The sequence below is a fragment of the Triticum urartu genome, chromosome 3A (assembly GCF_056163025.1).
Source record: "Triticum urartu cultivar PI428250 chromosome 3A, HENAU_Tu73, whole genome shotgun sequence".
In the NCBI taxonomy this organism is placed as follows: domain Eukaryota; kingdom Viridiplantae; phylum Streptophyta; class Magnoliopsida; order Poales; family Poaceae; genus Triticum; species Triticum urartu.
The window spans coordinates 663202377-663224559 of NC_141875.1; the positions used below are offsets into that span (position 1 = coordinate 663202377).

A 22183-nucleotide genomic window follows, 5' to 3' on the forward strand; every position below is an offset into this window, starting at 1 on the left:
GATAGATCAAGATGCTTGATAAGATTTTTCAATGAGTACATACCATGACAAGATTTTGAAGTAGTTCTAAATGGAATGGTCAAAGAAGGAGTTCTTGCCTGTGTTGCAAGGTTGAGTAAGACTCAAAACACGACCACGGCAGAAAATAGAAAGAGAATGAAAGTCATTCCCTATACCTCAGCCATAGGTTCTATAAAGTTTGCTATGCTATGTACCAAACCTATTGTGTACCTTGCCATGAGTTTGGCAAGGGGGTACGATATTGATCCAGGAGTGGATCACTGGACAGCGGTCAAAATTATCCTTAGAAAACTAAGGAGATATTTCTTGGTTATGGAGGTGATAAAGTGTTCGCCGTAAAGAGTTATGTCGATGCAAGCTTTTACACCGATCCAGATGACTCTAAGTCTCAATCTGGATACATATTGAAAGTGGGAGCAATTAGCTAAAGTAGCTCCATGCAGAGCATTGTAGACATAGAAAAATTACAGAATACATACGGCTCTGAATGTGACAGATCCATTGACTAAACTTCTCTCACAAGAAAAACATGATCACACCTTAGTACTCTTTGGGTGTTAATCACATGGCGATGTGAACTAGATTATTGACTCTAGTAAACCCTTTAGGTGTTGGTCACATGGTGATGTGAAATAATCACATAAAGATGTGAACTATTGGTGTTAAATCACATGACGATGTGAACTAGATTATTAACTCTAGTGCGAGTGGGAGACTGGAGGAAATATTCCCTAGAGGCAATAATAATGTTGTTATTTATATTTCCTTATATCATGATAAATGTTTACTATTCATGCTAGAATTGTATTAACCAGAAACTTGATACATGTGTGGATACATAGACAAAACAGAGTGTCCCTAGTATGCCTCTACTTGACTAGCTCATTAATCAAAGATGGTTAAGTTTCCTGACCATAGACATGTGTTGTCATTTGATGAACGGGATCACATCATTAGAGAATGATGTAATGGAGAATACCCATCCGTTAACTTAGCATAATGATCATTTAGTTTTATTGCTATTGCTTTCTTCATGACTTATACATGTTCCTCTGACTATGAGATTATGCAACTCCCGAATACCGGAGGAACACCTTGTGTGCTATCAAACGTCACAATGTAACTGGGTGATTATAGAGATGCTCTACAGGTGTCTCCAATGGTGTTTGTTGAATTGGCATAGATTGAGATTAGGATTTGTCACTCCGTGTATCGGAGAGGTATCTCTAGGCCCTCTCGGTAATGCACATCACTATAAGACTTGCAAGCAGTGTGACTAATGAGTTAGTTGTGGGATGACGCATTACGGAACGAGTAAAGAGACTTTCCGGTAACGAGATTGAACTAGGTATGATGATACCGACGATCGAATCTCGGGCAAGTAACATACCGATGACAAAGGGAATGACATATGTTGTTATGCGGTTTGACCGATAAAGGTCTTCGTAGAATATGTAGGAGCCAATATAAGCATTCAGGTTCCGGTATTGGTTATTGACCGGATATGTGTCTCGGTCTTGTCTACATAGTTCTCGAACCCGTAGGGTCCGCACGCTTAACGTTCGATGACGATTTATATTATGAGTTATGTGATATGATGACCGAAGTTTGTTCAGAGTCCCGGATGAGATCACAGACATGACGAGGAGTCTTGAAATGGTCGAGAGGTAAAGATCGATATATTGGAAGGCTATATTCGGACATCGGAATGGTTCTAAGTGATTCGGGTATTTTTCGGAGTACCGGAGAGTTACGGGAATTCGCCGGGGGAAGTTAATGTGCCTTATTGGGCTTTAGTGGAGAGAGGGACGAAGGGCCACGAGGTAGCGCGCGCCTCCCCCCTGCCCAAACCAAATTGGACAAGGGGTGGGGGCGCCCCCCCCCCTTTCCTTCTCCCTCTCCCTCCTTTCCTTCTTTCCTACTCCGAAAAGGAAAGGGAATCCTACTAGGACTTGGGAGTCCTAGTAGGACTCCCTACACTTGCCGTGCCCCTAGGAGGGTCGACCTCTCTCCCTCCCTCCTTTATATACGTGGGCAGGGGCACCCCAAAGAGACACCAAGTCTTCTCTTAGCCGTGTGCGGTGCCCCCCTCCACAGTTACACACCTTGGTCATATCGTCCTAGTGCTTAGGCCAAGCCCTGCGTCGGTAACTTAATCATCACCATCGCCACGCCGTCATGCTGACGGAACTCTCCCTCGTCCTCAACTGGATCAAGAGCTCGAGGGACGTCATCGTGTTGAACGTGTGTTGAACACGAAGGTGCTGTACGTTTGGTACTTGGATCGGTTGGATCATGAAGACGTTCGACTACATCAACCACGTTACTAAACGCTTCTGCTTTCGATCTACGAGGGTACATGGACACACTCTCCCGTCTCGTTCCTATGCATCTCCTAGATAGATCTTGCGTGATCGTAGGTAAAATTTTGAAATACTGTGTTCCCCAACAGTCCCTACTAGGGCTATTGTTGGATATAGAATGTGTGTTGTTTTAAGGAAATGAAATAACTGGACCCGGAAAGATCACTACCTACTACCCTTTATAAATGAGATATTGGACAGGTTGGCCAACAACTCTTATTTTTCTATCTCGATGGATATTCCGGATTTTCGCAAATACATATCTGACCTGAAACCCAAGAAAAACTACCTTCACTTGCCCATACGATACATATGCATGTCTTCCTTTAAAAATTTCTAGCCTTCGCTCAACCACCTTGTCTACGCTATTATTACTGGCTTCTGCGTGGGCACAGTTGATATATCTATACTTAACTATGACATGGTCTCTCTTCTTCCCAAAGTTAAGGGTGTGGATAACATCTGGCTGTTTAGACCGATTGCCCTGATTAATAACATCGCCAAATTTCCTTCGAAGGGGTTCGCGACTAGGTTGTCTTACGTTACTCACAAGGTCATAGGGAAGCAGCAATTGGCCTTTATTAAAGGGTGTTTCATTTTGGATGGCTTTCTTAGTTTACATGAAATTGTACATGACCTTAAATCGAGGCAGTGTAACACGGTGATCATCAAGTTGGACTTCGAAAAGCCTATAATTCGGTTAATTGGTCTTTCCTTCGCAACGTACTTCTGGCCAAGGGCTTTGACGACGCCGACATGCACCGCCTCATGCAACTTGTGTGCCCCCTTGTGGGGGGGGGACATGGTTGTGAATGTGAATGGGGGTGGTCATCCCTTTCTTCAAAAATGGCAGGGGCCTTAGACAAGGGATCATGTCTCCCCTATACTATTCAACTTCGTGGATGATGCCTTCTCTTGCATTCTCAACCGTGTTGCTGCCGCGGGCCATATCTCCTTGGTTGTCTCCCACCTGATCCCGGCCGGTGTTTCGCACTTGCAATACGTTGATGATACTATCATCTTGGTTGAGAACTCTGACCGATACATCGCGAACTTTAAATTCCTCCTTTTCTCCTTCGAGGAGCTCTCCGGGCTTAAGGTTAATTTTTCTAAGAGTGAAGTTCTAGTTTTGGGTGCCCCCGCTGAGGAGGCGTGCAGGGTAACTAACCTTTGAAACTGCAAACTTGGGTCCTTTCCTTTTAATTACCTTGTCCTTCCGATCTCTCCCCTCAAACAGCTTTCCAAAGACTTTACGTTCTCGGTTACCAAGGTTGGTAATCGAGTCATGCCCTGGAGGAGTCATTACAACACGATGGCTACTAAGGTGTGTCTCAAAAATGTGTGTCTCTCTTCCCTTCCTATGTTCCTTATGGGCTTTTACCGTCTCCTTGAAGGTATTCACGCTGGCTTTGATAAACATAGGGGCGGTTTCTTTTGGAACTCCGTAGATAACAAAAAGAAGTATAGGATGGTTAAGTGGAAGGTGATTTGTCGGCCAAAAAACCTTGGCGGGTTGGGTATTGTGGACACCTCTATTATGAACAAATGCCTTATCCTTAAATGGTGGTGGTGCATTCTTATGGCCGACGCTAGTGAGCTTTGGCTGTGCGTTCTCAAGGCTAAGTACTTCCCATCCTCCAACCCTCTATCGGTGTCTGTGTCAGGCGGTTGTCAGTTCTGGAGTCGACTCCTTAAAGTTCGAGATGATTTTAGAGCTCTTGTTAAATTTTGGCGATGGTACGTCTGTTAGGTTTTGGCTGGATTGGTGGAAAGGGGATGGCCCCCTGGCGATTTCCTTCCGTGTTATTTTCTCTTTTGTTGCCTTCCCCTCGATCTCCATCGCGGAGGTCGCGGCCAGACAGTTGGATCTCGGTTTTCGCCAATCCCTGTCTCCGGAAGAGCTGGATGATTGGCACCGTCTTGCTGTCGTTTTCCATGTGCTCTCGGAATCTACAAATGTGGTCTCTTGGCATCATTCGTCATCTGGCCAGTTTTCTGTAAAGTCTTGTTATCGCCAGTTGATCTCTGGTGTTCCTTCTTATAGGTTGTGTTCTGTGTGGAAGGCTCGTATTCCTCCCAAGATTAAATTTTTTTATGTGGCAGGGGATCCGCGGGTGGTCACCAGCCGCGGATCAAACTAGGAAAAGGAATGGGCCCCGCTCCGAGTTCATCTCCCTTTGTGGGCGTCCCGAAGATACTAATCATATCATGTTTCGGTGCCCTCTTGCTTTGCTTTTCTAGAGCTGCCTTAGGGACTGGCTTGGGGTGTCTTGGGCCCCCACTTGCTTTGGTGAGCTTTGATCCCTCGTCTCTAATCTAGTGGGTTGGGTCAAGCGGGTTTTCTGGGTTGGCTTTTCTGTCATGTGTTGGACGTTGTGGGCCATCAGGAACAAATTTACCATTGAGCAGGTGTTCCCTAACAAGCCAGTTGACTGCATTTTTAAAATTTCTATTTTATTGCAGCAGTGGACATCTCTAACTAAGGGCGATGACATGGCGGCTGTGGAGCTCCTGACTCTCGCGTGCGGACAACGATGAACTCCGTCTTGGTCAGGGGTCGGGCCAGATGTAGTTGGGGATGGTGCTACGTCGTCGTCTTCATTCTGTCGTGCTTCTGGTTATCTCCTTTGGCCTGCATGCCTGATTACTGGTTGTGGCCTGCTAGTCATTTGGAACTTGTTTCCATAGGTTTCTTTCTACCTGCCATGGGTGTTTGCTGAACTCTGTTGAACTACTGTTGGCTTTATTAATATAAAGTCGGGCCTCAACCTTTTCTCTAAAAATTACAACAATCATTCTTGCAACAATATGTTACTGAGGTGTTTAGCCCATGCGAGGCCTCCTATTTAATCCTAGCAAACAAGACTCCCGCCGAGACGGCGGCGTTGCAGTCATAATAGATTTGGGGTGATGATGTTGTAGTGATGGTAGACGCAATCATCCATTTGGAGAGTTCGATTGCCATCATCGCATAGATTGACATAGCCGCAAGTACCGCCTGAACCGGCATAAAATGACAGACTAGCCTTCCTGCACTGAAGCCGCCACGTCACTTTGTTGACATACGGCTGAAGGTCAGACTTTTTTAAGCAAGAAAGCACAAGAGGCAGTCCCAAAACAAATTACAGGGAAAAACAGTGAATCCATACGAACAGAGCCGAGGCAATGTCTCTGGGATAATAGTCACAACGAATCAATGTTGTGGCGCTCTTTTTAAAGAATTGTACAGAGCCTGGAAGCATCTCAGACCAGATCCTGAATGACAACGGTGGTGTCGATCTCGAGCATATGGTTGGATGATCAAACCAACATCATCAGCGAACAGAGAGAGGTGATGCCTAGTAGCATGCTGCAATGAAAGGCCATAGCAGATCTCTCTCCTCCGCAAGTGAGAAAGGCTTTCCTAAAACATCCAGGACAATCACAAATAATAGAGGATAGAGGGGATCGCCTTCACCTTGACCTAAACCATTCCAATGCCAGGTGTACTCCGTAGGGTGACCATTGATGGAAACTTGAGAACATGAAGAGTGCAGCAGCATGCAAACCCAACAACACCATTTGACACCCAAACCATGCGACGAGAACTTGTAGGACAGAACATGAAGAGTGCAGCAGCATGCAAACCCAACAACACCATTTGACACCCAAACCATGCCACGAGAACTTGTAGGACACTTGTATCCATCTCGAAACCTTTACCAAGTGTCTAGCATACTGTACGGTGGCTGATATGTGGACAAGGCATGACCACCTTTTCCCACTTTCTCATGTTCTTTTACAGCTTTTAATTGTGTGTTTCCACAAGTTTGTCACATTACCATAAAAAAATGTTTGCTTATCCTTTCTATCTTCACACGTCAGTTACACTATCATACAAAAATTGGTTTGCTTAGCGTGTCCATTTTCACATGTCAGTTACACTGCCCGACAAAAATCTATTTGCTTAGCCTGTAAGCAGCACGAAAATAATGCTAAAAAATAGGAACAATGCTGCTGCGACGAGGTGAATACTCCTATATAACAAGCCCCTCTCCCCGCTCCTATACATCCGTCTACCATAGAACCCAGCTCGAAGCCGAAGGCTTTCACATTCTACCATACAATCCTCTTCATCCTTCACAAGCAACCGCCATGGGTCTGTCCGCAAAGGTCTTCGTGGTCCTCCTGCTGCTGCTCGTTGCCACGGGTATGTATACATGCCTACCTTCGAAATTATTTGACAAAACTGATGATGCATCCTACATACTGCTGCTAAAATTGTGTGAGATGATGACTGATCTGCACGCTTTGTTGATTTTGGCGGTGCAGAGGAGCAGGGGGGTTCCGTGCAGGTGGCTCTGGCGAGGGATTGCAAGTCGGATAGCCACAAGTTCCATGGGGCGTGCTTCAGCGACACCAACTGCGCGAACGTCTGCCAGACCGAGGGCTTCACCGGCGGCAAGTGCGACGGCATCCACTGCCACTGCACCAAGGACTGCTAGATGCCTAGATGGCCTTGGCTAGTTTGTTCTCGCGTACTAGATGCATGATTCCATGTGATGTTAGCTGAACGATGGTAGATCTATTATATGTCTATGTATGTGCGCGCGTTGATCTGCGAGTGCTGGTCCTCGGAGATTGCATGAATGAATAAGGGGAATCACATCATCTTGTGAGTGAGATCTGTTCCCTGCTTTGTGAGATCATCGATCAATAATTTTTATGTGGTTCCATCTGATGATTGATGGCCAAAGAGATGATTGAAGGATCGATGGCTCCTCCATCGGGTCGGTTCGGTTCTCCGTTAATTCCATCGATTTGCTTCGGCCTCTCTCAAGCTTTCTCTAGCTTGCGTCAACCCATTTCTTTTAGATGTTCTTGCATCCTTCAATCCAACAGTCATTAGTGAGAACCTTTCCAGTGCCAGATGTGCTCCGTAGATGTTTTTGCATCCTCTTCATCGCCTCTTGACCTTGACGCAAACCTTTCCAGTGCCAGATGTGCTCCGTAGGGCGACCAGCCCACCATTAGTGAGAACATGACGAGTGCTGCAGCATGCAAAACCCAACAACACCATTCGACACCCAAACGGCCAAACCTTGCCACGAGAACTTGCAGGGCACTTGAATCCATCTTGCAACCATAACCGAGTGTCTAGTACGTACAGTGGCTGATATGTGGACAAGAGATGACCACCTTTTCCACTTTCACGTGTCCTTTTACAGCCATTGTGTGTTTCCACAAGTTTGTCACACTGCCATACAAAAATTGTGTGTTTCTATCTTCACGTGTCAGTTACACTATCATACAAAAAATGGTTTGCTTAGCGTGTCCATTTTCACATTGTCAGTTACACTACCTGACAAAAATCTATTTGCTTAGCCTGGAAGGCTGGAAGCAGCACAAAATTAATGCCAAGAAAATAGAAGCAATGTACGCTGCCAAACGGGAAATACTCCTATATAACAAGCCCCCCTCCCCTCTCCTCTACACCCATCTACCATAGAACCCAGCTCCAAGGCTTTCACATTCTACCATACAATCCTCTTCATCCTTCACAAGGAACCGCCATGGGTCTGTCCGCGAAGGTCTTCGTGGTCCTCCTGCTGCTTCTCGTCGCCACGGGTATGCTATGTGCATGCCTACCGTCAAAATTATTTGAGATAACTCATCTACTTCTGCTAAAATTGCGTGAGATGACGACTGATCTGCACGCTTTGTTGATTTTGGCGGTGCAGAGGAGCAGGGGGGTTCCGTGCAGGTGGCTCTGGCGAGGGATTGCAAGTCGGATAGCCACAAGTTCCATGGGGCGTGCTTCAGCGACACCAACTGCGCGAACGTCTGCCAGACCGAGGGCTTCACCGCCGGCAAGTGCGTCGGCGTCCAGCGCCACTGCCACTGCACCAAGGACTGCTAGATGCCTTGCCTAGATGGCCCTGGCTACTTTGTTCTCGCGTACTGGATGCATGATTCCCTGTGTGTGATATTAGCTGAACGATAGTAGATCTATATATCTATGTGTGTATGCGTGTGTTGATTTGCGAGCGCTAGTCGTCAGAGATTTCATGAATGAATAAAGGGAATCGCATCATCTTATGAGTAAGATCCGTTCCCCGCTTTGTGAGATCATCGATCAATAATTTTTATGTGGTGTCCATCTGATGATTGATGGCCAAAGAGATGATGGAAAGGAAGACTCCTCCATCAGTTCGGTTCGGTTCTCCGTGAATTCGATCGATTTGCTTCAGCCTCTCTCAAGCTTGCTCTTGCTTGCGTCAAACCATTTCTTTTAGATGTTCTTGCATCCATCAATCCATCGGTTCCCTGCTTTGTCGAACTATGTTATATCCATATACGTACCATTGAACCTTCCAGAATCCGCCTATTTTACTAGTCTTCGGAAACGGACTCTTAAGGCTTGAATTCTCTAAAGCCGGGCAAACGCCTCCTTTCTAAAAAAAATTCCATCAACCTATTAGTCATCGTCATCATCATTGCTGCTATTTTCAGACCACTGCAAACAGCAGAGCTAGAAACGGCATGACCGGGAGTTTGATTCGAGCTCTATATCTATCTATTCTGTCTATCTATATCTATTTATTTTATTAGGTCTATTATCTACTAATAAAGCGAGTGCATTTCTCCGATTTATTTATTCATTCACCGTGTAGTAGTATTTTCTTCCGTACCTATCTTTTTGTCAATACTGGATGCACGATTCCGTGTGAGTATATATGTCTATGTGTGTATGCGTGCGTTGATCTGTGAGCGCTGGTCGTCGGAGATTGCATGAATGAATCAAGAGAATCACATCTTCTTTGAGGAACATTTGCTTCCTACTGTGCGAAATTTGATCATCGTCCATGAATGGGACCAGTTAGAGGTAAGTTACTGGAAATAAAATTTGGGTCCGTTAGTTTTTTTTTCATGCAACGAAGTGTGATGTGCCCTGTGCGTGCGTGCGTGAGGGTGTGGCGTGCCGTGTGCCGTGTGCGTGCATTAGCTAGCTAGCTCCGACTGTATGCTCGTGAGCTAGCTAGCTTGGGTTGGCCCTGGTGTGCCGGAGCTAGCACGAACAGATCATAGCAGTAGAGCTAGCTATCATGAACATTATTTGTACATGGTGCATGTGTATCCTCTGGACTAATGTTTTTCCCACATCGCTGCAGATAGGACATGGTAATTTGAACAAAGGCAAACAAATTTCTTTGTAAGGAAAAAAGAATCATGGGAGTGGATTTACCTTAAAATAAACAAACACAAATTTAAAAAGAAAAATAATATGTGTAACATAACCTCTGGCCTTCTCATTGCCCCTATACTAATATACTAAAAAAATGAAGTTTTTGAAAAAGGAATTAGTTAGTTGCATTGGCATTAGAAAATTTTTGCACACAGTTAATAAATAAATTGCACTATTTATAACATGAAACTATAAGCATACAGTATGAAATTCTGGCAAAAAAATCTAAGAAGGACTGATTTTTTTTCTCACAGGTAAGAATGAATGAATTAATGGCATTGGTATTACCCCTAAAGAAAAAGTAAATGAACTATTCCCTCCGTTTCTAAATATTTGTCTTTCTAGATATTTCAACAAGTGACTACATACGGAGCGAAATGAGTGAATCTACACTCTAAAATATGTCTATATACATCCGTATGTGATAGTCCATTTGAGACCTCTAGAAAGACAAATATTTAGGAACGGAGGGAGTATAAATTAAAATAAAATCAAAATAATGAAGTTTATAAAAGGAATTAATGAATGACATTGCTTGCAAGAATAACCACGTAATAGTAAAATTTTCACCAAAAAGAATTTTTGCTAAGAAGGGATGAATTAGTGATGTTGGTACTACCCTTAAAGAAAAAATAAAATAAAAACTAATAAAATGAAAATCATGAAGTTTTCTATGGAAGAATGAATTAGTGGCATTGGGATTATCCTTTAAGAAGAAAGAAAATGAAAAAAATAGACAAAAGTTGCACACAATTTACACATAAATTGCACCTTTTATATTATGGAAGAATAAGCATATAATAGTGGATTTTTTGTAAAACAAATGGAAGTTTCATAATAAGGAATAAATTAGTGACATTGGTATTACCATTAAAGAAATGAAGTTTTCAAAGAAATAATGAATTAGTGGCTTTGGTATTACGCTTTTGAAAATAAATAAATTCTGAAGAAAAACAAAATATATTGAGGTTTTCAAAGGAAGAATGAATTAGTGCCATTGGTATTACCTGTTAAGTACAAAGAAAATGAGAAAGAAATCTAAAAGAAATGATGACAAATTTTACACACAATATAAACACAAAAATATTATTTTTTAAATATGCAAGAATAAGCATATGATAGTAGATGTTTTTGCAAAAAAAAATCTAAGAAGAAACAACTTAGTGGCATCGGTATTATATTAAACAATAAATATAATAATATAATAACTATATCAAAATAACAAAAAAATTATTAGGAACAATGAATTAGTGGCATTAGTATTAATCTTTAAGAAGAAAGATAATGAAAAAAATTAAAACGAACTTCCACACAATTTTGCACTAAGATTGCACTTTCTGCACTATGCAAACAACAATCATATAATGTTGTAATTTTCTGACATATTGTATACTATTTTTTTCTATATTTACACCAACCCAAGATCTCACAAATACCCACAAAGAAAATAAAAAAACCAGCTAATAAAGTAAAAAAATAGAAACACATAAAAACAGGAAAACATTAAAAACACAAAAGCGGAGAGGGGATGGCTGGGTGGCACATGTAATGGGTTTCAGCCCAGTAAAAAATTGACTGGCCCAAATATGTGGTCGGTCAAAACAAACTGCTCAAAGAATAGACTAGAAACAAAAACACTGATCTCAAAGCAGAACTCAACCGTCAAAAATGACTGACCCAAAATATATTTTCAGGCGATTTCAAAGTGTACATGAATAAAGAGATGTCGTGTTTCGTCGGACCCTTGTACAGTAGTACTGACATACTTGGCACACATGCATCCACGCAGCCAATGCGAACAATAATTTTTATGTGGTCTCCGAGAGACTTGGTAAATCCGGCTCTATGTATGTCTGCGAACGTGTCTGATCATGCCCGCGGACGCAGTTGAATCGCCTTTCATATGTCCTGCCTAGTAGTTACATACCATAAATTCAGATCTCAAATACATGCAAATCCATACACGTTATTATTACATATAAATAACAAATGTTAGTATTGAAAATACATAGTTCTTATATAAATTTATATTAAGTGCACCTCAAATATTAGCTTTTTGTTTTTCAATATGGGTCTACATATGCTCCACAAGGTCACTGGATAGTTACGCGTGCACCCGATAATCTCGAAGATTTTGATGCATCTGCAGAAATTTCATAAGCCAATTTGCAACTTGGTCCTTCGAGATTTGGAATTGTTCTACGCGCGCTTCAAATCATTGGTTTGGGCTATCCATCACCCTTGTTCTCGACAATTATATTGTGCAGAATAACACAACATGTCATCAGCTGCCGCAAGGTTTCTAATACCCACATCATTGCAGCTCCACGAACAATTCCCCAACGAGGTTGAAGCACTTCAAATGCCCTGTCCACATCCTTCCTAGCTGCTTCCTGCATTAGTGCAAAGTGGCTTTTGTTTGTTGCCTTGTGGTTCGGATATGGTCTTCACAAATGTCGCCTACCGAGGATAGATGTAATCGACAAGATAGTACCCTATGTTGTAGCCGTAGCTGTTGTCAGTGTAGTTGCACTACGGCAATTCCCTATTACAAAGCCTTATGAACATGAGAGGTCGTTGAAGCACATTGATGTCGTTGTGAAAACCTGGGATTTCAAAGAAAGCATGCCAAATCGCCGTTGCTTCCAGTATGATGGTGGTCTCTTTGGGATGACCTTGGTACATTCCACACAAATATTTGGGGTAGTTCTTTCATTGTCAATGCATGCAATCAATTGATTCGAGCATACCTAACATCTTGCCTCTCCAATAGCCAACAACTTTTCTGTGTCCTGCACATCTGGTTCTCTCAGATACTCTGCCCCAAACACCTGCACCATGGTGCGGGCAAACCTCACAATAGCCTTCAGGCATGTGCTCTCCCCATCCGGACCATCTCACCAACGGCATCGGCGGTAGTACCAAGTGCAAGCATCCTCAGCGCAGACGTGCATTTCTGCTTAGCGGAGAAAAAAAGTTGTCCGCATCACGCAATCCCTAGTGAGCTTGCAGTAGTCATTGTGTGCCTCCACTCCCTCCACAAAGTGGAAAACAATGGTTTGCACATACGAGAAAACGGCGACGAAACCATGTATCATCACGAAAAGCTGGGTCCGGATCAAAGTAATCCTTGTAGAGTAGCCGTGCTCAAAAGACCCTATCTCGATTAATAACTCACCCATTAATTAAGGAATATGCTCCATATGCCGGTCTATTTCCTTTTGCATGCTCATGTGCATGATCATGTCCACTTTTTCGTTTGAATCTGAAGAATCGAAGAACTCATTTCCAATCATTTTATCTAGCTCTGTGGGTCCATACTCCTCCTCTGACGAAGCATCAGAATCCATCGTTTTCCCTACGAATAAATCACAAAATACCTGATCGGACAACGTGTCGAACACATAGAGGGAAATTTGCATCCCGGAAGTTGCCGGACATACCGCGGCGGCTTATGGGCCGGTGACGACGTGTGCGGCGGCAAGAATAGATGAGAAGACTACAGTGCCGATGCTGGTGGCACTGAGGCTCGGAACAACAACAGAGGAGCGAGTGACGGCGGAGCTACGAGAAGGTCGGGGCAGACCAGGAAGAACGGAGAAGAGTAGCAAATGGAATCGGTAGGTCGAGGGGTGGTTTTGGTGCAATTTGTGATGGGTTTGAACTGTCGGGCCCGGCGTGGCGGCCGGACCGGGCCACCCCATACCCGCCCTGGATTTGGGCTAGATATGAGGGTTACCGGTTAGCCCGGTCTTTTGAGGCCCGTTTGAAACGCGTGTCTAGGTCGGGTTTTTTTTTACCGGTCACTGACCGGGCCATCTGCTCGGGCATTTAAGGGATGTTGGAGTCGCGGGGCTGTAGACTCTACAGTATTTATGTTCTCGTCGCACTACCATACAGAAATATATTTGTATAGCCTTTCTTTTTTCACATGTCAGTTACACTACCACACAAAAATCTCTTTGTTTAGCCTTTCTATTTTCACATGTCAGTTGCACTACCATACACATTTTCTTTTTTTGCTAAGCCTTTCCTATTTCACACGGCAGTTACATTACCCTACAAAAATCTGTCTGCTTAATCAACCTAGAAGCAAAAGAGAAATAACACTCAAAGAAATTCGGAGCAGCAAGGAAATCCGTGTGCTGCTACGACGAGTATATAACAAGCCCCCCTCCCCCCTCTCCTCTGCATCATTCATCATACAATCCAGCTCGAAGGTTTTCATCTACCACACACACACAATCCTCCTGATCTTCCCCAAGAAACCGCGATGGGTCGTCTGTCCGTGAAGGTCTTGGTGGTCGTCCTGCTGCTCCTTGCGGCCACAGGTACATATGCTCGGAGTTGATGGTTGTTGACTGATCTTTACTGCACTAGTGCTAAGATTGTGTGAGATGACGACGGATCTGCTTTGTTGATTGATTTTGGGTGTGCAGAGGAGCAGGGGGGATCGGTGCAGGTGGCTCTGGCGAGGGTGTGCACGAGGCCGAGCCACAAGTTCCATTGGGCATGCCTCGACACCAACAAATGCGCGAGCGCCTGCCTGACCGAGGGCTACACCGGCGGCAAGTGCGGCGGCCGCCGCGGCCGCCGCTGCTTCTGCACCTGGCACTGCTAGATGTTTCGGCTCTGACCGATCTGTTCTTGCATAAAACATGCATGCTTCCGTGTGATGATAGCTGAACGGTGCCACGGTGGTACATCTATCTATATATCTATGTATGTGTGCGTGCATGGATCTCCGAGAGCTAGCTGCTCGTCGGAGATTACATGAATGAATAAAGAGAATCGCATGCGCATCGTCTTGTGAGGAATATCTCATGTCTGCTTCCCCCATTTTGACCGGAGTGAATGAATATATGTTCGCTACGACCTTATTACTCCTTCGGTAAAGAAATATAAGAGCGTTTAGATCTAAACACTCTTATATTTCTTTACGGAGGGAGTACTGGTAATGACATACTGGGCACACATGGATCGACGCAGCCAATGGATCAAGCTACATCAACAGGGAATTCACTTACGAATTTAACGGTCTATTAACGTGGACCAATAGGATTCAAGATTAGGGGAGGAACTGGTCCGCCCCAGCTGAAATTCAGGGAGGAGAAAGATTAGTTTAGAAGGGGATTCTGTAAAACGTCCGCAATGAGTCCGCGCGTCTCGGATTATTGCAGCCAATGTGCCCAGGTTCCACACTTATTGACAAGTGCTGATGTCCATCTGACAATTGGTTCCACACTTATTAACAAGTTATCGGTGAATTGGATTTGCGTCAGCCTCTCAAGCTTCCTCTAGCTTGCGTCAACCCATTTCTTCTAGATGCTCTTGCATCCAGGGACAAAGCTTGGAAAAATGGGCACCTGTGTCAACATATGCCCACTACAGCACATCACAAAGTATAGTGAAAGGATATAAATTACATCTAATTAAGGGCAATACAAAAAGCAAAAATATGCAATGATTCAATCATATAAATTTTATCATATTAAAAAGATTGCCATACCAAGTATTGGTTGAGCGAAGTCATAAAACCATTTGTTTACATATTCACGAAAGAAAGTAAACAACGATGACTTCTGAGCACATTTCATTAGTAACTTAGTGAATAGGATGAACAAACGAAACATATTATTATATTGACAACAATGGTGCAGAACAAATAATACATAAAATAAATATCATTAAGCAAAAATATGAAGCAATGTGAGACTGACATTTGATAACTTCCCTTCTTGAACTTTCATCTTCTTGAGTTGATCAATTACAACATCATTCATAATGGTAGAAATATATCTTTCTCCATATAGCAAATCAAGCAATCACTCATGAACTGGTCACCTATTTTGTTACTTTTGACAATATTCATTGTTGAAAAGCATCTCTCCATCACCCGCAAAAAAAAAAAAGCATCTCTCCATGGATCGATGTGACAAGTGGCAAAATTAGCACCAACTTTAGAAGTCAATATACCAAAGGAAAAGCAAGATGTTTCTTAGTGTCCACCAGCATTAGCAAAATGGGCAATGCCATCCAAATTGGCAAACCGGCAATGTATTTGTCCGTGGACTAGTTCAGTCCGCGGACAGTGATGCGGGAGTCGCCCATCGAACCATGTTCCCTGAATGTCTGCCTCTGTTTTTTTTTAAGTCTGGAATACTCAAAATAATAGCATATGAAATCTTTGATTAGTGAAAATATTCAATGCGAAGGTAGTTCTAATTTAAATATTACAATCCAACTAAATTTTCAGGTAAAATAGTTCAAATTTGAATTAAACTCACACGAATGTAGATGACATCTCGCTTCTTTCCCCAACCATTGTAGGCAGGCGTTTCGCGAAGCGAACTTCTGCCTCCTTCCGCAGGCGAGGCTGCGGGTCCTTGACCCCTCCGTCCGTCGCTCCGGCGGCGGGAGGGGCCTGGGACCCCGGCGATTTCGCTCCGGCGTGTAGTTAGGTTAGGCCTAGTCTTCCTTGGAGGCGTCGCATCGGTGGCGAGATCGATGCCGCGTCGGAATAAGATGGTCCTGCTTCTCCCCCACCCAGTGATGCTTCAGATCTGATGTGGATGGTGGTTTGCACCCGTGTCTCGCCGGATTTCAGATCTGACGACGTCATTTGGTTGTGCTAGCCGGTGTTCATCGCTCTTCCCGGAGAGGACGTTGTTTAGTACTAGGTATGTTGCTGTTTTGGAGCATGTGATGTGGATGGTGGTTTGCGGTGGCGTCTTTCTTCTCCAACCTGAGTGGATGAAGGAGACGGTGCCGGGATCTGACGGGCTTGGGGATGATCCGCGGTCGACGAGCCACATAGCCTCGGCTCCGTCACATGCGGCAGACCGTTCATTCGACTCACCTAGCAGCATGGTCTGCATCAGAGTTCTTTCAGATTTAGGAGTGATGATTGCTCTCGTCCATCTCCGGCGTTGCCATGGCGATGATGGAGTCCGACGATGCTTAAGGGATTGGATTTGCACAGGGATCTTCATTGGTCAAATTTTTTTCTTGGGGTCCTTTGTGCAAAGCTCTAGGACAATTGTCTATGTGTTTGTCTTATGGAGCGACCATGTGTGTACACCCTGTAAGTTATTTGTTGAATGAACATGTGGTAGTTCCTCTCAAAAAAAAAAAAACTCACACGAATGTTCTAGGTATCCCCTTTAACCGCACAGATACTCGATGAGATATTCAATCGGATCTTCCTTGATATGTTCATGAGTTGCTTAATGCAGAATTTGTTAATGCATTTGGACAAACTGATCAAATGTGGCCGGATTCTAATGTGGAAGTTGGATAGGATCACCCATATTCTTGAATTCTAGACCTCCGGCAGCATCTTCACCCTCATCCTCCATGATCATATTGTGTATAATCATCACCTCCCACAGGGTCTACAGATCTCATTTTTTACCAGGTTCACGAACAACTGCAAAATGGGTTGGAGCACTTCGGATGCCCTCTCCACATTCTTTCTAGTTCCTTGAGCTTGTCTCTGACCAACTGTATTTTGGTATGTTCGCAGCGAAACCATCTTTACGACACAAATCTTTTACACTACTCATGGGAGATCATGCATGATTATACATACAACTACAGTACACGCCTCCAGCATGAAACTGATGAGCAGCTAGGTCCTGCCAGTTCACCACCAAGTCACAGCAACAAAAAACCTATCTTCATACTACCAATTGCCTCGAATCGACCAGGAGGCACATAATACATGTACATATCCTCGCCGAGGCGTCGACACTTGTCAGCGATAAAAGCTTGCCCTTGGGCACAGTTTCTCCACGGACCCATCCGGCGGCCCATCCACCTGGCGCAGCTTGATCTCGTAAAGCTTTGGCCACAGTTTCCCGGTCACTGCGAGTAGAGCCGAAAGGTTAATTGGACAAGAAACCCAGAGGCCTTGATCCACGGGACCGAAACTGCAAGTGCAAAAGGACTCACCGAACAGTCTGTCATTTTCTTCATCCCAAGCTATACCATTTAGAACATCAATATCCTGGAGCATGAAACAGAGTTTTCAGTGTCATGTCACTCCCGATACTGGATTTGGATTATGTGCGTCTAACAATGCAATTAGCCAATGAACCATATGGGGACTGCTCACCGTGTTGCCAGATTTCCATAATTGCTGCCTGCAAAATTGAGGACACAAGGATCGATTATTACTTCAAATGCAAACATTACAGGCAAACAGAGTAATCTTGTGAAGAAACTCAGTGGTCAGGAAATAGGCATAGAACAACAACAGTGATTTCTACTCAGAGCATACCTCAGCTCATGAAGAAAGATCCAGCTCGCCACTTGGCCATCTTCATGAGAAACTCTAGCTATGCAATCTGTCTACACATCATAACTTTCGATACTGAGAGGTGCACTTCACAACATTCTAGCAAATTGGTAGGCAGTTCACATTGTATATGATACTTGAATATGATCAAACTTTGCATGGAAAACACAGCTAAGACACAAATGATATTAGCTAGTCATGCTAAGACCTCGGTTACCTAATCGCCAAGTCAAATGGCGTTAGCTAGTCATGTCTTGTAGAAGATATAAAAAATTCAGACCAGTTAATTGTAATATCAATTGCCTATTTCAGAGTATCAAGTGTAACAAAGGACAACACAGGATAAAACTTGGATACACTTCAGTACAAACTGAGTCACACCCCAAAGTTAATTGTTAAACTTAAACCTCATAAATGACACCAGGGTGCACTTTAACATCAACGCTAAGGTATACTAATGAAAATGTTCTGGTCCTTGAGATCTTGAACAATATAATAAAACATGAAAGCAATATGGTCAAGGTAGTGCATAACAACTCTAACCTGCCAGACATTTGCCCATACTTCACCATTTATATATTCCAGTTCATTAATATACGAAACGTCATTGTCTTGATATTTCACAGTTACTGTCTTTGTTACTGTATCAACAGAGACATCAAACAAAAGAAATTAAGTCCGAAAGCTAACAGAATATCAAGTGTGTGATTAACTTAATATACCTTCAAGCGATATTGGATCCAGGTGGTACAACCTTGAAGTACCATCACTGCCAAATAGGATTTTTCCATCCGTAGCCAACCCCCACCCGTCACGCATTTTATGGGTAAAACTTTCACGCTGCAGCAGAGAGCACAATAACTTGTTACCTCAGACGTCAACAAGAAATGACTGAAAAACTTGAGAAATGACCAGTAAAATGCGATGTGAATGATTGTAAACCCATATTTCAGAAGATAACATGAAAATAGATATTGATAGGTCAGGGTTTGGAGATAATTAGCCGAGACTATAAACAGAAAAGATCTGAATCATCTGTAAATGCACTAACATAGAAACAGGGGCAGCAGCATTACTTTGCTAAAGTTATGTCGGTCGTATATGAATCCATCATTCTTCAACCAAGTAACTTGAAACAATCTACAAAAGATAATATTAAAGCAAATGAATGAGATTTAACAGGACCGCAGAAGCAAATAGAGCCATCATGTTCAAGAAAGCAATTCTCATGTCGGGCATAGTCGAGGTTCATCTACCTGTCGTCGAGAAGTGTTAAGCCTTCTCCAAACATATGTCCATCCATTTGGTGCTGATCTAAAACCTGATAAATGACAAAGCAGTAACTAGTGATTTAGTGTAGGGTAGGTGAACCATTGCCGCGCAATGTTAAATAAGGAGAGTGCCATATTTAACATACTTTGCCAGTTTGAAGATCAACCTTTCGGACCGACGACTGTTCAGAAACAAAATTAGAAGCATTTAGTCCTTCAGAAAAACCGCTTGACAGAAAGCAAGCAAAAACGAAACAAATGCAACTTGCAAGCTCAGGCAACAGATCCTCAACAGCTCATATAGTGATAGCCAGTCTGCTTGTTTCCACTAGGGAGGCATGAATACCAAGGTTCACAATTCAAGTGAAACTAGATGTAGTTTATTGTGGAAAAACCACGGACGTAGTATTCCTTAGCATATCACATTTGCATCACTGTAATCCACGAGAAGATTTCCACATTGCATTGCATTACATTACCTGGTGATAAAGGCCAGTGGACTCGAAGAGAGTGTCGTTTCCCGCGTACAGGAGACCCTGCAAAAGAACGAAAAACACGCAATCTGAGGGAAAAATTCCCCATGGGAGAGGAGAGGAGCGAATGAGATCAGGAGGGATGCGTGCCTGGGTGAAGGCCTCCGGGTCGTGGGGGTACTCGCGGACCAGGTCGAAGGAGTAGAACCTAGCGACGGCGGGCGCAGGGCGGCGGAGGAGCGCGGCGCGGATGTAGTCCGGGCGCCAGACGGCGGCGGCCGCGGCGAGGAGGAGGAGCGCCGCGAGCGCGGCGCCGGCGGCCGCGATGGCCGGACGGCGGAGGCGCCGCGGCGCCGGGGAGGCGTTGGGGGTGGGTACGGACAGGGCGATAGGCGCCATTGAGGAGGCGGGCCGCCTCCGTCGGGAGCCGGCGGTCATTTGGGTCTGGTTTAGTCGCAGCAGAAAGGGTCAACTGTAATTCTCAGTTTAGCGTGCTTCTCCTGTGATTTGTAGGAGTATTTAAGATTGTCTTCCAAATTTCTTGGCTGAAAATTTGGACATTGGAATGAATGTCTATTTTGAAATCTTTTTGATTTTTTTTCATACAACATCGTGATTTCATTTTGCGATGCGTGTCTTCGTGCATTGCACTTGACGCCAATGTTTCGTCCTTCAAGCCATGGTGTGAATATAAGAATGTGTGATGACCATTTTGGTTGTGCACATGGACAATTCCCAATTAAATATTTGGGAATACCAATTCATTATCGACGTCTCACCATTGCGGAGTGGAAGCATGTAGAGGAGCGACTAGAGAAACGCTTGAGCAGCTGGAAAGGCAAGTTGGTCTCGGTTGGAGGACGATTGATTTCAATAAACTCTGTCCTCACAAATATGGTTCTCTATATGCTTTCGTTCTTCCCGCTCCCAAAAGGGGTCTTGCAAAGATTGGATTATTTTAGGTCCACGATCTTTTGGCAAGGAGATGGTGAAAAGAAAAAAATATAGGTTGGCCAAATGGAATGTGGTTTGTAGGCCGAAACAGCAGGGCGGCCTCGGTATTCATGACCTGCAGGTCAAGAATAAGGCCCTACTTAGTAAATGGTTGTTCAAACTTCTTACTGAGGATGGTGTTTGGCAAACCATGATGCGCAATAAGTATATAGGCCAAAAGGCAGTGTCTCAGGTATATTGGAAACCTGAAGACTCACACTTTTGGGCCGGCCTAATGGCGGCAAAGAAACATCATACTCTTAATGCTTTGTATCACTTTGATGCTACATTTTGAGATAATAAAAGCGCCCTTTATCGAAAAAAGAATGTGTGATGATTATATATTGATAAAAAAATTAGGACGATGTCTATAAACGAAGAAGTTGGGAACTTCTTCCGCAACAAACGAGGGCTTTCCCCCGAAAAAAAAGAGGGCTTAGGTAGGGTGACCCTTCCTCCCCTCTTATTTTCAACTTTGTTGCGGACGCCCTCTCGGCCATGATCACTAAGGCGAAGGATGCCGGCCACATCCGCGGTGTCGTCCCCCACCTTATTCCAGGAGGGGTCTCTCACCTTCAATACGCGGACGATACCATGCTGCTCTTCGAGCCGGAAGATCACAGTATTGCCTCGATTAAGCTCATCCTCCGTGCTTTCGAGATTGTATCCGGCCTCAAGCTAATTTTTCTCAAGAGTGAGGTGATAGCCATTGGGATGGCCGCACCTCTCTCATTGCGCGTTGCCAACCTACTGAACTGTAAGCTTGGGAGCTTTCCGTCTAAGTACTTGGGCCTCCCCATCTATGACAAGCACATATCTATCCGAGAATGGGAAACCCTATACGGCAAGGTGGCGAACCGGGTCAGTCCATGGCGAGGCCGGTTCATGTCTTCGGCAGCTAGGCTCATTCTAACGAATACTAGTCTCTCCTCTTTGCCCATGTTTACAATGGGCATGTTCCTCCTAGCAGACGGTGTTCACGCCAAGCTCGACACCCCCCGATCCAAGTTTTTTTGGGAAGGAACTGGGTCCAAAAAGAAGTAGCACTTAATTAAGTGGGCAGCCCTATGCCGGCCAAAGAAATTTGGTGGCCTAGGGATCCTCAATTCCAAACTTATGAGCGTTGCCCTTCTCTCCAAGTGGCTCTGGAAACTCGCCCAAAATGACCAGGGGCTCTAGGCGGAAATTCTGAGCGAAATACTTCCCCGACGGGAATTTCCTTACCTCCAAGGCTAAAGGGGCGAAATTCTGGAATGGGATCTAGGCTGTCAAACCAGCCTTTGCGCTAGGAGCTAAGCTTAGCGTTAACGACGGAAAATCCACGCGATTTTGGTTAGACCACTAGTTCGTTCAGGAGCCATTGTGGCGTAGCCACTCCTCCATATACCAACTTGCTACTAACATCGAAATCCTCGTTACCGATGAGCTTAGAACCCACCTGCCAGCCATTACTTTCAAAAGCCCCCTTTGAGATGCCGAACAGGCTGGTTGGGACGAGTTACATAACGCTCTTGTTGTAGTGGTGTTGCGACCCAAGG

The 22183-nt window shown here is 44.1% G+C and overlaps 4 protein-coding genes across 5 annotated transcripts; 3 read left to right on the forward strand and 1 right to left on the reverse strand.

Annotated features, from left to right (window-relative positions):
• Window positions 1-6374: 6374 nt before the first annotated feature.
• LOC147981187 (defensin-like protein) lies at window positions 6375-7034 on the forward strand. The gene is made up of 2 exons (XM_087513877.1): window positions 6375-6573; window positions 6696-7034. Exons 1-2 carry the CDS (start codon window positions 6375-6377, stop codon window positions 6866-6868), a joined length of 372 nt encoding a protein of 123 aa, XP_087370003.1. The 3' UTR covers window positions 6869-7034.
• Window positions 7035-7833: 799 nt separating this feature from the next.
• On the forward strand, window positions 7834-8469 carry LOC125549051 (defensin Tk-AMP-D1.1). Its single transcript, XM_048712547.2, has 2 exons — window positions 7834-7991; window positions 8105-8469. The coding sequence occupies exons 1-2, from the start codon at window positions 7937-7939 to the stop codon at window positions 8281-8283; spliced, it is 234 nt and encodes a 77-aa protein (XP_048568504.2). The 5' UTR covers window positions 7834-7936; the 3' UTR covers window positions 8284-8469.
• Window positions 8470-13776: 5307 nt separating this feature from the next.
• On the forward strand, window positions 13777-14417 carry LOC125549052 (defensin Ec-AMP-D2-like). The gene is made up of 2 exons (XM_048712548.2): window positions 13777-13940; window positions 14049-14417. Exons 1-2 carry the CDS (start codon window positions 13883-13885, stop codon window positions 14228-14230), a joined length of 240 nt encoding a protein of 79 aa, XP_048568505.1. The 5' UTR covers window positions 13777-13882; the 3' UTR covers window positions 14231-14417.
• A 2622-nt stretch (window positions 14418-17039) lies between these two features.
• LOC125545833 (glutaminyl-peptide cyclotransferase) lies at window positions 17040-20129 on the reverse strand. Of its 2 annotated transcripts, XM_048709873.2 has the most exons (11): window positions 19803-20129; window positions 19659-19715; window positions 19326-19361; window positions 19165-19229; window positions 18985-19048; window positions 18631-18748; window positions 18452-18549; window positions 17891-17961; window positions 17726-17753; window positions 17563-17617; window positions 17040-17475 (listed from the first exon to the last, which is right to left on the reverse strand). In XM_048709873.2, the coding sequence occupies exons 1-11, from the start codon at window positions 20088-20090 to the stop codon at window positions 17366-17368; spliced, it is 990 nt and encodes a 329-aa protein (XP_048565830.2). In that variant the 5' UTR covers window positions 20091-20129; the 3' UTR covers window positions 17040-17365. The 2 variants fall into 2 exon arrangements, with proteins under 2 accessions (XP_048565830.2, XP_048565831.2); XM_048709874.2 differs by lacking the exon at window positions 18452-18549 and having other exon boundaries at window positions 17891-17957.
• Between the last annotated feature and the right edge of the window lie 2054 nt (window positions 20130-22183).

Excerpts from the sequence above, each read along its gene's own strand:
- LOC147981187 (XM_087513877.1), top strand. The coding sequence starts at position 6,375 with ATGCTGCTGCGACGAGGTGAATACTCCTATATAACAAGCCCCTCTCCC. Across the intron at positions 6,574-6,695 it reads GCTGCTGCTCGTTGCCACGG|AGGAGCAGGGGGGTTCCGTG; the intron begins GTATGTATACAT and ends TTGGCGGTGCAG.
- LOC125549051 (XM_048712547.2), top strand. The coding sequence starts at position 7,937 with ATGGGTCTGTCCGCGAAGGTCTTCGTGGTCCTCCTGCTGCTTCTCGTC. Across the intron at positions 7,992-8,104 it reads GCTGCTTCTCGTCGCCACGG|AGGAGCAGGGGGGTTCCGTG; the intron begins GTATGCTATGTG and ends TTGGCGGTGCAG.
- LOC125549052 (XM_048712548.2), top strand. The coding sequence starts at position 13,883 with ATGGGTCGTCTGTCCGTGAAGGTCTTGGTGGTCGTCCTGCTGCTCCTT. Across the intron at positions 13,941-14,048 it reads GCTGCTCCTTGCGGCCACAG|AGGAGCAGGGGGGATCGGTG; the intron begins GTACATATGCTC and ends TTGGGTGTGCAG.
- LOC125545833 (XM_048709873.2), bottom strand. The coding sequence starts at position 20,090 with ATGACCGCCGGCTCCCGACGGAGGCGGCCCGCCTCCTCAATGGCGCCT. Across the intron at positions 19,230-19,325 it reads TTGATCTTCAAACTGGCAAA|GTTTTAGATCAGCACCAAAT; the intron begins GTATGTTAAATA and ends GTCATTTATCAG. Across the intron at positions 18,550-18,630 it reads GGATCCAATATCGCTTGAAG|TAACAAAGACAGTAACTGTG; the intron begins GTATATTAAGTT and ends CTGTTGATACAG.